The 14,126-nt window shown below is 41.5% G+C and overlaps 1 protein-coding gene across 1 annotated transcript in view; it reads left to right on the forward strand.

Moving 5' to 3' along the window:
- The first annotated feature begins 9,657 nt into the window (after positions 1 to 9,657).
- The window catches only part of LAMB3 (laminin subunit beta 3), a 105,517-nt gene continuing 101,048 nt past the window's right edge, over positions 9,658 to 14,126 (forward strand). Inside the window, exons 1-2 of the mRNA XM_082244658.1 lie at positions 9,658 to 9,827; positions 12,056 to 12,104. Coding sequence (XP_082100784.1) covers positions 12,080 to 12,104 — 25 coding nt within the window. The 5' untranslated portion in view covers positions 9,658 to 9,827; positions 12,056 to 12,079. The remainder of the gene's footprint in view (positions 9,828 to 12,055; positions 12,105 to 14,126) is intronic.

Here is a 14,126-nt window from a genome sequence, read left to right on the forward strand (position 1 = left end):
TAGGGCCACGTATGCCGTTGCTAATCTAACCACTTCAAGACTACGTGACAAGTATAGCAGGGTACTGCTACTTATCAGCATTGCCCTCACTACAGATGGCTGCTAAGGTCATCCAGTGTTGCAGTGTCCAATCAGACCACTGATCTCCTAGTGACACCTATGGAGGCTGCAGAGGAATAATGTTCCTCTTGTCCTCCATTCCCTCTGTATAGCGGTCAGCAACACATCACCACCTACTGAGGGGAGGGCAAACTGCAACTGCATAAGCAGTGAAAAGAACATTTGAAGGAGCAGCATGGAAAATGTTTGTAGAATGAACAACTTTCTAACAGTGTATGTGGTTTTCATTTGGTAAAGTCCATTCACTCCTAAATTGAGCGTCATGCTTTTTTTAAGATAATTGCCTATAGGGAAGATCAGCATGACAGGCAGGCATTTTTCTCTGCGCTAGTAAAACAATAGCTGGAATGTTACTGGGTACAATGGACAACAGCTCCAAGTTTTGCTTTCTCGTGTTTTTTTTTTTTTGTTAATTGCCCCCGGGTTATTTTTGCATTTCATAATACAACTCATTGTGACGCTTATTTGCAAAGGGTAGAGCTGAGGATGGTAATTATTGATGCCCGGAACTGTGTATGAAAACATAAAATTACATTTCTTTGCATTGCATTATATATATGTGTGGTCTTTTGCTTTTTATATGATCTAGTACCTGCAGGGCGTTTTTGTCTTTGTCAGCCAAAATCAGGCTTCAACCATTATGCTCAAATTGGCAACATTTAGCTTCCTTTTCATATATACACATGATTTAACAGACGTACGTAAATCAATAAAATAAAAGCACTATGGTTTATAAAAATTTTATAGTACTCCCAAACTTTGGAAACTTTCAGGCACTATTTATTGTTTTACTATAAAGGCATCAAGCATAAAAGCAACAATGCTTTTTATGTTTATATTACGCTGTGGAGTTGATTTACTAAAGGCAAATATGCTTTTCACAGTATTTTTGATTGCACAAGACTGGATGATGGAAGTCAGAAGAGCTTCACCCTATTCACTAAGCTCTCCAGCAAATTCCCCTGCAAAGTGAACAGTCTATTTTCCTTTAGTAAATTAACCCTTGTTACCCGAAATACCAGTTTTTGCTAATCCTTACAGACAGACAATCAGGTTGTGAATGTGAATCTAAACCTGCCCAGTAACGCTTTGATTTTCCCTGGCACAGAGTTTTCTGCAGTTGAATTACAGAGCAGCCTTACCTTTAAAAAAACAACAACAACACCTCCCATAGGCCAGGCCCAGCGCTTACCCAGACACAACCCCTGTCTGCCCTGAATATGTCATTTGTTCTTGGAAGTTAAGTCCTTGGCTGCAATACCAAATGTGTAAAGTGGTGATCACATAAATGTAATAGAATACAGTATAGTCTAAAGTTGGCCATATGCTGATCAAAAATTGTTCAGTTCAGCAGGTCATGGCTGAATTCTGATCAGTGTGCGGCCCTCCCTGCTTGATCATTTTATTGACTTCTGTTGAAGGGACATGCTGTTAAAGTTTTCTCTGCCAATGGCTGCAACTGCTTATCAGTGTATTGGGACTGCTGCGGGTGCATCCTGTCAGAATACAATTTCCCGGAGGGAGTTTAATCGGTTATGAACTGCCCATGCATATATGCTGTGGCAAGGCATCTGTACGTGATATTGCGCACTGGGTCTGGGGCACGCGCGCCCATGCCGCCAGCCCGTTTTGGCTGTGTTTGGACAATCACTGGGACCATTGATATCTGCCAATCGATATCTGCCAAAAATTCAATAAATATCCTATAGTTTGTAGACGCTAAAACATTTGCACAAACCAATCAATATACGCTTATTGGGATTTTTTTGCCAAAAATATGCAGCAGAATACATATTGACCTAAATTGATAAAGAAATTTGATTTTTTACATTTTTTATTGGCTACGTTTTATAGGATAAAGAAAAAAATATTGCTTTTTTTTCAAAATTGTGGGTCTTTTATTGTTTCTAGCGCAAACAATAAAAACCCCAGAGGCGATCAATTACCACCAAAAGAAAGCTCTATTTTGTGGGAAAAAAGGCATCCATTTTATTTGGGTACAGCGTTGCACGACTGCGCAATTGCCAGTTAAAGTAACGCAGTGCCGTATCGCAAAAAATGGTCTTGTCATGAAGGGAGGTAAACCTTCCAGGGCTGAAGTGGTTAACCAAGAGTATATGGCCAGCTTAAAACCCACCTGACCTGAAGTGAGCTATTACTTTGTATCCACTCAACGATAACTTTTAAACTTCTTCCTGGTTTCCTGTGTGGCGTCTGCTCTTTGTTTATAACTCCAATGTTTTTTTTTTATACATTTTAATTTGATTTTAGTCAGGTGGATGATTGTACTGAAGTTTGATGTATGCAGTATTTTAGTTTATTTTTTTTTAATAAATACTACACTATGACGCTGGTTGGACGCTGTGAGGAGGGAGCGTTCCCGGAAGCAGTGTGTGTGGGCGGAGCAGCAGCAGCTGCGAGCAGCAAGCAGCGAGGGAGCTGTGTGGAGGAAGAGCCGCGGGTGACACGTGCGGGGGAGCCGCACTAGGAAAACCTGAAGTTGGTCGCGGGTGCAGAGGATCTCAAGGACCTCAGGGACCGGTGACAGAGAGCGGCGGTAGTAGCTGCGGCGGCAAAGGATGGACACCGCATGGTACTGTGGAGAGAGGAGGAGAGCATTCCCGGAAGCAGAGGAGGAGGAGAGGAGGAGGAGACTGTTCCCGGAAGCAGAGGCAGTGTGCGAGGCAGCAGCAGCAGCTGCAAGCAAGGCGGGAGGAGAGAGCTGTGTGACTGTGCTCTGTGACTGATAGTGATCTGTGACTGACTGACCGTGCTCTGCGACTGACTGACCATGCTCTGAGACTGACTGTGCTCTGCAACTGTCTGACCGGCTCTGCGACTGACTGTGCTCTGCGACTGACTGTGCTCTGTGACTGACCGTGCTCTGCGACTGACCGTGCTCTGCGACTGACTGACCATGCTCTGAGACTGACTGTGCTCTGCGACTGTCTGACCGGCTCTGCGACTGACTGTGCTCTGCGACTGACTGTGCTCTGTGACTGACCGTGCTCTGTGACTGACTGACCGTGCTCTGCGACTGACTTGCTCTGCGACTGACTGTGCTCTGTGACTGGCTGCAACTGACTGTGCCCTGCGACTGACTGTGCTCTGGGACTGCATGTGCTCTGCGACTGACCGTGCTCTGCGACTGACTGTGCTCTGCGACTGGCTGCGACTGACTGTGCTCTGCAACTGACCGCTCTGCGACTGTTTGACCGGCTCTGCGACTGACTGTGCTCTGCAACTGACTGTGCTCTGTGACTGTCTGACTGGCTCTGCGACTGACTGTGCTCTGCGACTGACCGTGCTCTGTGACTGACTGTGCTCTGCTACTGACCGTGCTCTGTGTCTGACTGTGCTCTGCGACTGGCTGCGACTGACTGTGCTCTGCGACTGACCTTGCTCTGCGACTGACTGTGCTCTGCGACTGACTGTGCTCTGTGACTGACTGTGCCCTGCGACTGACTGTGCTCTGCGACTGACTGCAACTGACTGACCGTGCTCTGCGACTGAGTACCTGGGAGGACTGGTAAGTATCTTAGCGACTGGTGAGTATCTTAGCTACTGGTGAGTATCTTAGAGACTGGTGAGTACCCCAGGTTTAGTACCAGGGGAGATAGAGGTAGAGTAGGTAAGGATTAGCAGGTCGTTACTAATTATCCCCATAGAGTAGAGGGTAATAATGTCCGACAGGATTGGGGATGCCACTCAGTGCACTTCTTGCTCAATGTATGCGTTCCTTGATGAACCAATCAAGGGTGAATACTGCTGTGCAAGATGTGTGCGACTTGTTTCTCTGGAAGCCCAGATCCTAGATCTAGAAAACGTAGGGGCAACACTGCGTAGCATCAACAACCTGGAAAGGAGCTTGAACATTACCCATTAGGCGCTGGCAGGGGCCAGCATAGAGGTGGGAGGAGTAGAGGAGACGCAGGCATCAGAGGTAGGCAGTTGGGTGACCGCTAGGAAAGGTAGAGGGAAGAGTGCCAGGGAGGCCAGTCCTGAGTTGGTACACCCTAAGAAATTTGCCAAGTTGCAGGTTGAGGGGGATATCAGTTCAGGGGTGGCAGTGCTGGAGCAGGCGCCCTCCCCCAGCTGCCAGGGGAGCTCCAGGAAGAAGGGGGGCCAAGATTCAGGAAAAGTTAGACAGGTTGTGATAGTGGGTGACTCAATCATCAAGAGGACAGAGAGGGCAATCTGTCGAAAAGATTGCGATAGCCGGACAGTATGCTGCTTACCGGGCGTTCAAGTTCAACACATCGTGGATCGGGTAGACAGATTATTGGGCGGGGCTGGGGATGACTCAGCGGTCATGGTGCATGTGGGCACTAATGACCAAGTAAGAGGAAGGTGGAGGATCCTAAAGAATGATTTCAGGTACTTAGGGAATAGATTGAGGAATAGGACCCCCAAGGTGGTTTTCTCTGAAATACTGCCGGTACCTCGAGCCATACAGGAGAGGCAGAAGGAGATTAGGGAACTTAACAAGTGGCTGAGGAATTGGTATAGGAAGGAGGGGTTTGGGTTCCTGGAGAACTGGGCTGACTTCTCAGTCGTCAACCGGCTCTTTAGTAAGGATGGGCTGCACCTTAATGGGCATGGTACAGCTCTTTTGGGGAGAAAGATGGCCATCAAGTTGGAGGGGCTTTTAAACTAGGAGACGGGGGGAGGGCTCAGAAGTAGAGTCAGTCAGGAGGGAGTAAAGGACAGAAGGCAGTATTACAGTCAGCAGCGACAGTAGTTCCATAACGTCAAATGGGGGGTCTGTGCGGGAAAACCTCAGACCAAACAGGAATAAAAATAATCACCATTCACTATCAACTTCCACAAAACTAAGAGGGGTATATGTAAATGCCAAGAGCCTAGCTAATAAAATGGATGAGTTGGAAATGTTAGTACATGAGGAGGACATAGACCTTGTGGGAATAACGGAAACTTGGTTCGACCCCTCACATGACTGGAATTTAAACTAGATTACGCAGTCAGATAGCAGTATTCTGAGCGCAAAGAAAAATAAGTACCTGGGTGCCACATCCCAAATAAACAGGAAAAAATTGGATAGGTCAGGCAAGGACTTTAGAGGCACCAACATAGTTAAAATATACAAACATTTTATTAATGAAATAATTAAAAACCATCACAGAATATGGTGTGTGAGCCCCATAACAGAGGTATCAAAATGGTATTACAAAACATACAGAGTAAACAATAATGTGGTTAATATATAAATTATTCCAAAATACATCACATCAAAACAGATCTCGTGAGGGGTGACAGGAGATGAAGCTGCCGTCCGTCAAGATCGATTGATGCTGTGTTCAGATTGTAAAGAATCATACATTATAAATGCTCAACATGTTTCGCTAAAGATAGCTTCATCAGGAGATTATAAAGTGATACTCTGTATAATTCGAAAAACAAACAATTAGATAGCGGTACATTTGGACGAATCATCCACATGGACATATTACAAAAAAACATTTAAAATATAAAGATTTACATTTACTAGCAAAACCAACATCAGGTCAATTATAGTAATGTGAACATATTGCCAGGTGAGTACTGGGGCATCAATCGATCTTGACGGACGGCAGCTTCATCTCCTGTCACCCCTCACAAGATCTGTTTTGATGTGATGTATTTTGGAATAATTTATATATTAACCACATTATTGCTTACTCTGTATGTTTTGTAATACCATTTGGATGCCTCTGTTATGGGGCTCACACACCATATTCTGAGATGGTTTTTAATTATTTCATTAATAAAATATTCGTATATTTTAACTATGTTGGTGCCTCTAAAGTCCTTGCCTGACCTATCCAATTTTTCCCTCACATGATTGGCTGGCCAATATCCAAGGGTATTCGGTGTACCGGAAGGACAGGGTAGGAAAAAGAGGGGGAGGGGTATGTCTCTATGTCAAGAACAATGTAAGGGTGATAGAGAGGAGTGATATTATGGAAGGGATGAGTATGGAGTTAGAATCCGTGTGGGTAGAACTCCATAGGGAAGAAGAAAAGGGAAAAGTAATTGTGGGGGTTTGCTATAGGCCACCCAACCAAAGGGAGGAGTTAGAGCTGGAATTTATATCACTGTTGGGTAAAGTGGCAAAACTGGGATCAGTCATCATATTGGGGGACTTCAATTATCCAGACATTGACTGGGAAGAGGGGACTACACACTCACAGAAGGCCCGTCTATTCATGGAAACCTTACAGGACAACTACATGTCTCAGTTGGTGGATTCTCCTACTAGAGAAAATGCAGTCTTGGATCTATTGATTACTAATGACCCAGACCTAATCTCGGAGGTAGAAGTCCAGGACAACCTGGGCTCTAGCGATCACAGGATGATCACATTTAGCATAAATAACACTATAACAAGGCATGTGGGGAACATAAGAACCCTAAACGTCAGAAGGGCAAACTTTCCCAAATTGTGCTCAATGATGGAAAGGGTAAACTGGGACCAAACCTTAGGAACATTGACCACAGAGGAAAAATGGGAATGCTTTAGGAACATATTAAACAAATGCATCTCGCAGTGCATTCCTATGGTAAATAAATTTAGAAGAGACAAAGCCAAACCTGGCTGGCTAAACAGTAATGTTAAAATACTTATTAGGGGGAAAAAAAATGGCCTCCAAGAAATATAAATCAGAGGGCACAGTATCGGCTTTCGAGCAATGCAAGGAGGCAAATAAGAAAAGTAAATACGAAATCAAAATGGCTAAAATCAACTTTGAGAGACTAGCAGAGGATATTAAAAAGAATCCAAAGAAATTCTTTAAATATATCAACAGCAAAAAAACTAGGGCAGAGCATATTGCACACATAATTAACGATGATGGGAGCATGGTTACAGAGAACACTGAAAAAGCAATCGTGCTGAACGCTTTTTTCTTGTCAGTCTTTACACAGGAAAAGGAGGGGTACACTGACCACGACTATATGGTTAGTAGTAATACACAGGACTTGCCACTATGGCTAACAGAGGGGGAAATCAGGGAAAGGCTGGATAAAATTAACACAAATAAATCACCAGGCCCGGATGGCGTACATCCGAGAGTACTCAAAGAACTTAGTAAGATTATATCTAGACCACTGTTGATCTTTGCAGACAGTATTATGACAGGAAATGTACCAGGGGATTGGAGGAAAGCTAACGTGATACCGATATTCAAAAAAGGGCAGAGGCATGTCCTGGGAAACTATAGGCCTGTCAGTCTGACATCAATAGTATGTAAACTTCTGGAGGGGATGATAAGGGATTATATCGTAGAGTTTGCTAAAGACAACAACACCATCAGCAGTAATCAGCACGGGTTTACAAATGGGCGTTCTTTTCAAACCAATCTCTTAACATTCTACGAGGAGGTGAGCTGTGAGCTAGATAGGGGGAGACCAGTGGATGTGGTGTACCTGGATTTCGCTAAGGCGTTTGATACAGTACCCCACAAGCACTTAATTTATAAAATAAGGTTTGCAGGCATCGACCTCAAGGTTTGCTTTTGGATATGGAACTGGCTAAAAGGGCGTGTCCAAAGGGTGGTAATAAATAGCGCAGACTAAGACTGGTCTGAGGTGGTAAGTGGGGTCCCCCAAGGCTCAGTCCTGGGACCAACCTTGTTCAATTTATTAATAAAAAGCTTTGAGGATGGGATCAGTAGTTCTATATCAGTTTTTGCAGATGACACAAAATTGGGCAGGGCAATAACTGCACGGCATGAAGCAGATATCCTACAGAATGACCTGGACAAAATAAGAGAGTGGGCAACAACATGGCAAATGAGGTTTAATGTGGAAGGTTTTGCACTTGGGGACTAAAAACATAAATACACTTTAGGGGGGGAACCTTTGGGGGAATGAAAAATGGAGAAAGATCTGGGAGTCTTGGTAGAGGATAGACTAGGCAATAGCATGCAATGTCAAGTGGCAGCTGCCAAAGCCGGCAGAATATTAGCATGCATAAAGAAAGGGATGTATTCCAGAGATAAAACTATAATCCTTCCACTTTATAAAACTCTGGTCCGACCACATCTGGAGTATTCTGTCCAGTTCTGGTCGCCAGTCCTAAGGAGGGATGTGTTGGAGCTGGAGAGAGTCCAGAGAAGGGCAACTAAACTAATTAGGGGATTGGAGGACCTTAATTATGAGGAGCGTCTGCAATCGCTTGATTTATTCTCCCTGGAGAAGAGACGCCTAAGAGGGGACATAATAGCAATTTATAAATATCTCAATGGTGATCTCGGCATAGAAAAAAAGCTATTCAGTCGAAAGGATTGCATGAGGACTCGAGGGCATACAATACAATTAGAGGAGAAGCGTTTTAACCTCAGGCAACGTGGGGGTTCTTTACTTTTAGGGCTACAAGATTGTGGAATTCTCTACCACAAGAGGTGGTTTCTGCGGGAAGAATGGTGGCTTTCAAAAGACTCTTAGACGTACATCTCAAGGATCAGAACATTCAGGGGTATGAGAGATGATGATTACGGCCACGCACACCTACACAGGTTGAACTGGATGGACTGTTGTCTTATTCAACCTCACCTACTATGTAACTATGTAAAATGCAATGTAAATGATACCTATTTTTTGTATTGGGTGGTAACCTTCTATGTGGACAAGTCTACACCACTGCCCCCAGTTGAAGAGCTTTGCTCTGTATACCCTGAATGCTATTAGCTGCTTATTTCCTAGCAGCTCTTTGTTTTAGTGAGTTTACAATTCTTCTGTTGGTGAGAGGTGGAGACACCATCTCTGGTGGATATCTTTCAACACAGTGGTGGAAGATCTTTAAAGGACTGACATCTGTTACTATTATTGGTCTGTAACATATTAATAAACAGTGGACTTTTTTTAGTGAATCGTTTTGATTTAATTCAATTTATTGGCAGAACATTTATCACTTGTTTATTATACTGAGAAACATACTAAATGCTGTAATAAATTTTAAAAGGTGCTTCAACAATATATTAGTTTACGTTTTTTATTTTCTTACTTCCCTCCACCTAAAATATTTCAGTTTATCGTTCAACGGAGTTGTACAGTTTATAGGTCACATTAAAGGTGGAAAAAGTTCTGAAATGATTTATCTTTGTCTCATTTTTTTTACATCACAAAAAGCTGACATTTTAACAGGGGTGTGTAGACTTTTTATATCCACTGTATCTCCAATCCTCTCTACTGAGAGTTAAAAAAAAAAGAGTAATAAAATTCTAGCCACAGCTGAAAATTCACACCAGATCACTAACTTCTTAGTACTGTAGAATATACAGACGTTAAAGCAATACTTCAATGCCAGCCTCCTCCCAGAAGTTATGGGTAACTCCTAAGTGTTACAGTTTTGTTCAAACCTGTGGATGAGTGTTAGGTTCATAATAACTAACTGTCACGCTGCCAGAACGGCTGGCAGTCTCATCTTGGGCAGACTGAGATTTAGTAGCTTGATATTGTCCTGTGCATAGAGCTTTACCTGTGCAGCTGGCGTGCTGTGTCTAAGGTATGGTATGTGATGAGTAACCATGTTTGGGTGTGTATGTCTGATGAGGATACTGACACACACCCTTATCACATACACTGCGTAGACTTGTAGGTGTACCTGGCTTTAAAAAGCGAGCTCAAGAAGAAGAATTACAGTAGGGATTTGGGGTGGAGGAGGAAACAACTTCACAGAATTGGATATCAGGAAAGTGAAAGTCAAGGTGAGTCTAACTACAACACTGAAAGCTGTGCATAGTTCTCCTGTACATTTTATTGACCCAAGGCTGAATTTCGTATAAAGAGACAAATGTTCCACTGAAAGTATACAGAGATATTTCTTTTTGTGTATGTTGGGAGAAAATAATCTGTATAGTTTTCTTCCTGTAAGTGTATTAGGGCTTAAGGATAGCGGTATTTGCAAGAACGTATAAGTGACAACCTGGAAATGGTTTAAGGGATACATTTTGGTGATTTATTTATACATGTTTTGGTAAAAATTTAGCTAGTAACCATAATAACACTACACATAACAATATATAATTTAATTAAACATTATTTCTAAGGCAAAAGTGTTAAACCAAGAAAAATGAGTCCCACTGGTCTTATCTGCAACCAAAAGTCTATTAGACTTATGAACAAGAAAGTACAAAGTAAATTGATGATGTGCAAAGTTCAATAACCCAAAGGAGATGTAACCCTTTTAAGTGTTAAGAATAGTCAGAAGATTGATTTCACATTACACTTTGTTTTGTCCAATAACACTATACTGTATGTATGTTCATTTATACTATGGTAATGTATATGGTGATAGCTGATACGATGTTGTAGGTTGCGCATATATCCCAGCATTGTGCAAATAATGTGTCTATCCATGCACTGAAGACATTATTGATGAACAAAAAGAGTATGATATTTACAGCCTAGGGTGATCTCGTCTAAGATAATAAGGGACCACATAACTTTTGACATGCTCTTGTAAATCAAAAAAATAACCTTATTACCACAAACTGTATTCTCTGTACTAGTGGTTTAGTTGACTGCAAATTGTACATTGCCTAATTTGGTTTTAACTATGCCGAGCAGAAATATTTTTAGTTGTCCTCATCATCAGCTCTTAAACATAACTGCCATGGCAATATTTTTAAGCCTAACCCACCAAAAATGGAAACTGGAGTAGGGGTTTAATTGCACCCTGGTGAAAGTCCAAAACCAGCCTGTTTGTAGGACATTTGTCAGAGTTTAAATAGAAACTGTCCCTTTTTTGGAAGGTTAAAAACTCTCTTTAAGCCCTGTACTGAAACAAGCTTGTGTTTAGACAGCCAGAATCAGTGATGGTGAACCTTGGCACCCCAGATGTTTTGGAACTACATTTCCCATGATGCTTAACTCAACAATGTAGAGTGCATAAGCATTATGGGAAATGTAGTTCCAAAACATCTGGGGTGCCAAGGTTCACCATCACTGACCTAAATAGATAATATTAGGTGTTGTGTTGACCAAAGATGTAACGGTGTAATAATTGAATATAACAATATTTTTGTTGAATGGTTAATAGGTTTTGGAAGCTAGCGGCATACCTTATCTAGTTATTTTCTGTCTATGGGTAAATCTACATGGGTGTAACCGCATCCTATCTTCAATGTTCTACATGTATGTAGGCCGCAAAGTAAATTTGTTTCCAAAATGTGACAATTAGAAATGAGCCAATTGGTCAAGGAATTGGGACAAATCACCCTAATCTAGATGATTGTAGCTTAGCCTTAAATCAGATTCCTGTTTAATTATACACATATCCTTATTTTTGTTGGAGTTTTGTGATTCTCAGATTAAAGGCCAATTAAGCCTTATTGAATTAATAGTGAGATGCTTTCAGGCTGGCTTAATAAGTAAAGATTTTTTTTTTGTTAACGTGTTAGTACTTTAGCTCTATAGCAAACTGCCATGTGTTGATAACATGCTGGAGATCCGGTCTGCTGCTTTCATAAACAGGGTAATTGTCCGGTCATCAAGTGGTCTAATACAGAATCTCAGCTACTGGGATCCAATCAGCATTGCTCACACTCCCCATGCAGTGCTGTCCACTGAAGGACTATGGATTGGAGTGGAAGTAGATCCATACTAAGATAGGGCCAGGGACTATTCATAGGATTCAGATATATTGGGCAGACTAGATGGGCCAAATGGTTCTTATCTGCCGACACATTCTATGTTTCTATGTTTCTATACTGCTGGGCTGTGCATGAGTGCAGTGGTCCAGGTTTCCATTGTGCAGACATTTTTTTTTTTACTCTAATATTACTAGTAATAAATAAAGGTTAATTTTGTCTCTAAATATTTTTTATTTTTTTATTTTTGAATAAATCTTTGCATATAGAACAATTATAAAATCAGACTATGCTTTGAAGACCAAAGCTTTACGTTCAGTAACATTTCATATTTTCACTTACAGGTGTGCAGCACTCAAGAACAAAGAATGTGGCTGTGCATTGTACTTTTTGGTAAGCCTTGCTTTGTTTGTTATCCCTTCAGGGTAGATTATTTTGTACCAATAATTCTCATTGTGTGTTTGTTTTATTCAGCGCATTAGTAAATGTTAGGTTAGGTAATGTTTGTTATAAAAGACTTCACAGATTTCTTTACAACAATAATAAAGATTAAAAGAAATGTGAAGCCTGGCATTCTAGGCTGTCTCCATTGCAACAGATGACAAACAATAGGTCTCCAGCTATGCTGATTTCAGCATGCATGCTTTTCAGACATGAAAAGGTGTATTATGAGGAATAGACCACAAATGTGGTTCCTTATTTTCAAAATGCCCAGTGTGATAGTGGGCATGTAGTCTAGGCATGTAGTCTATAGCAGGTACAGGCATATGGTGATGGTGGGGGCTTATGTGCAGATTGCCTGTGCCAGTGAGAGCAGTTATGTTGTCTTTCCTGCTAAAAGGCAAACAGTGATTAAAAAGTGAATGTGTTTAAAATAAAACAACCTCCCACCTGTTTATAGCTTTATTTCTTTCTTTTTTTTTTTTTTAACAAAATGTAAAACACAAATTCTGATATTTGTGAACATTTCCCATACTGTACCAGGTTTTATTTTACTTTCATCCTTTGAGCGGTGGCTACAACTTTTACCTTTAGAGTTATGTATTCATTTTCAGAGACACAACAGGAAGTGAAAGGAAATCTCTACAAAGTGAATGGATTTACCTCTTAGATACTTTTCACCGGAATAAGTGTTCCCATTGGAAGACTTTCCCTCTATTACTGTTCTAGTGTCAACTTTAGACTTTGCTTTGCTTTAAGGCCTGGAGAAAGTGGTTACCAGGAGAAAGGAGAGGGTGAACTGTCAGAGGTCTTACTCTTTCCATTCTATCCGAAACAACAGAAAAAAAGGTTTTTGTTACCAATATGCTTGAAATTTTTTAATTTTGGATGGTGTATGGAATGACTTTTACTGCTATCTTTGTTCCTGCTGAGAATACTCTCTAGTCTCTACTTCTTCATGTGACCATTGTGATTGTTATAGAAGGTGAGGAAAAATCCAACATTTTTAGAGTTGCCACCAGCATAGATATAGAACGAAAATATTCCATTTGGGCATTTTTGGTGGTAACTCACTTACAGGACAGGAACTCAAAGGAAATCTTCCACATGGGATACAGATGGCCTACAGGAGTTTTAACCATTTCCCACTCTGCCTAGAATAAAAAAAAGGTTTGGCTTTAGATACATTTTTACTAGTTTCAAGGAGATTGACACTAGAGTATGGAATTTCTGTGCTTCATTGCCCTTATTCTGAGCAATATGTTCATTGATTTATAGGAAACATTGCACCAAGGATTTGTGCAATGATCCTTGTGAAACAATAAATGTGATAATAAATCAGTTACCCTTAAATTCTATAATGAATCTCTTTGAGTTATAAAGATGTATGTTTGTATGGGTGGAGCCTAGCTTAGGTGGAAACCTAATATTAAATGCTTTTTTTAAAGCAGCAAAAGGGATAATACTTACTCATGAGAAGTGTCCTATGTGCTGGTGACTGCTGTCTAAAGCCTTGTACACATGCAACGATTATCGGACGACCGATCGTCCGTCTTTTGTCCAGAGTGGTGTTTTGTTGGTTGGAATGTGCCTAGACTGCACACAAATTTTCTCGCCAGACAGAATTCTACTTCAGAAGTGATGTCATGTGTTGGATTGCTTTCTTTGTGTTCTTTCTTCTCTGAGCATGCCCAGACTTCCTCATTAGATTTTTCCCTGTCGAAATCTGTACTGACTGCACGAAAATCGGCCGTGTTTTGACGGCGGACAAAAATTTTATAGCCTGCACACCAGGCCGAAAAGTCGGAGTTGGTTGTCGGAAGCATCATACTAACAAGCCGAAAATCGGCAGATCGGTCGTTGGACGAAAATTCCCTGCCGATTTTCGATGCGTGTGTACGAGGCTTTAGTTGAAGTCTTCCATCCTATGCCCCCAATACCCCTGCAATAAGAATGTTCCAGTGCTGCTAATGT

This window comes from Pelophylax lessonae (genome assembly GCF_965119305.1).
Source record: "Pelophylax lessonae genome assembly, chromosome: 2".
NCBI classification, from domain to species: domain Eukaryota; kingdom Metazoa; phylum Chordata; class Amphibia; order Anura; family Ranidae; genus Pelophylax; species Pelophylax lessonae.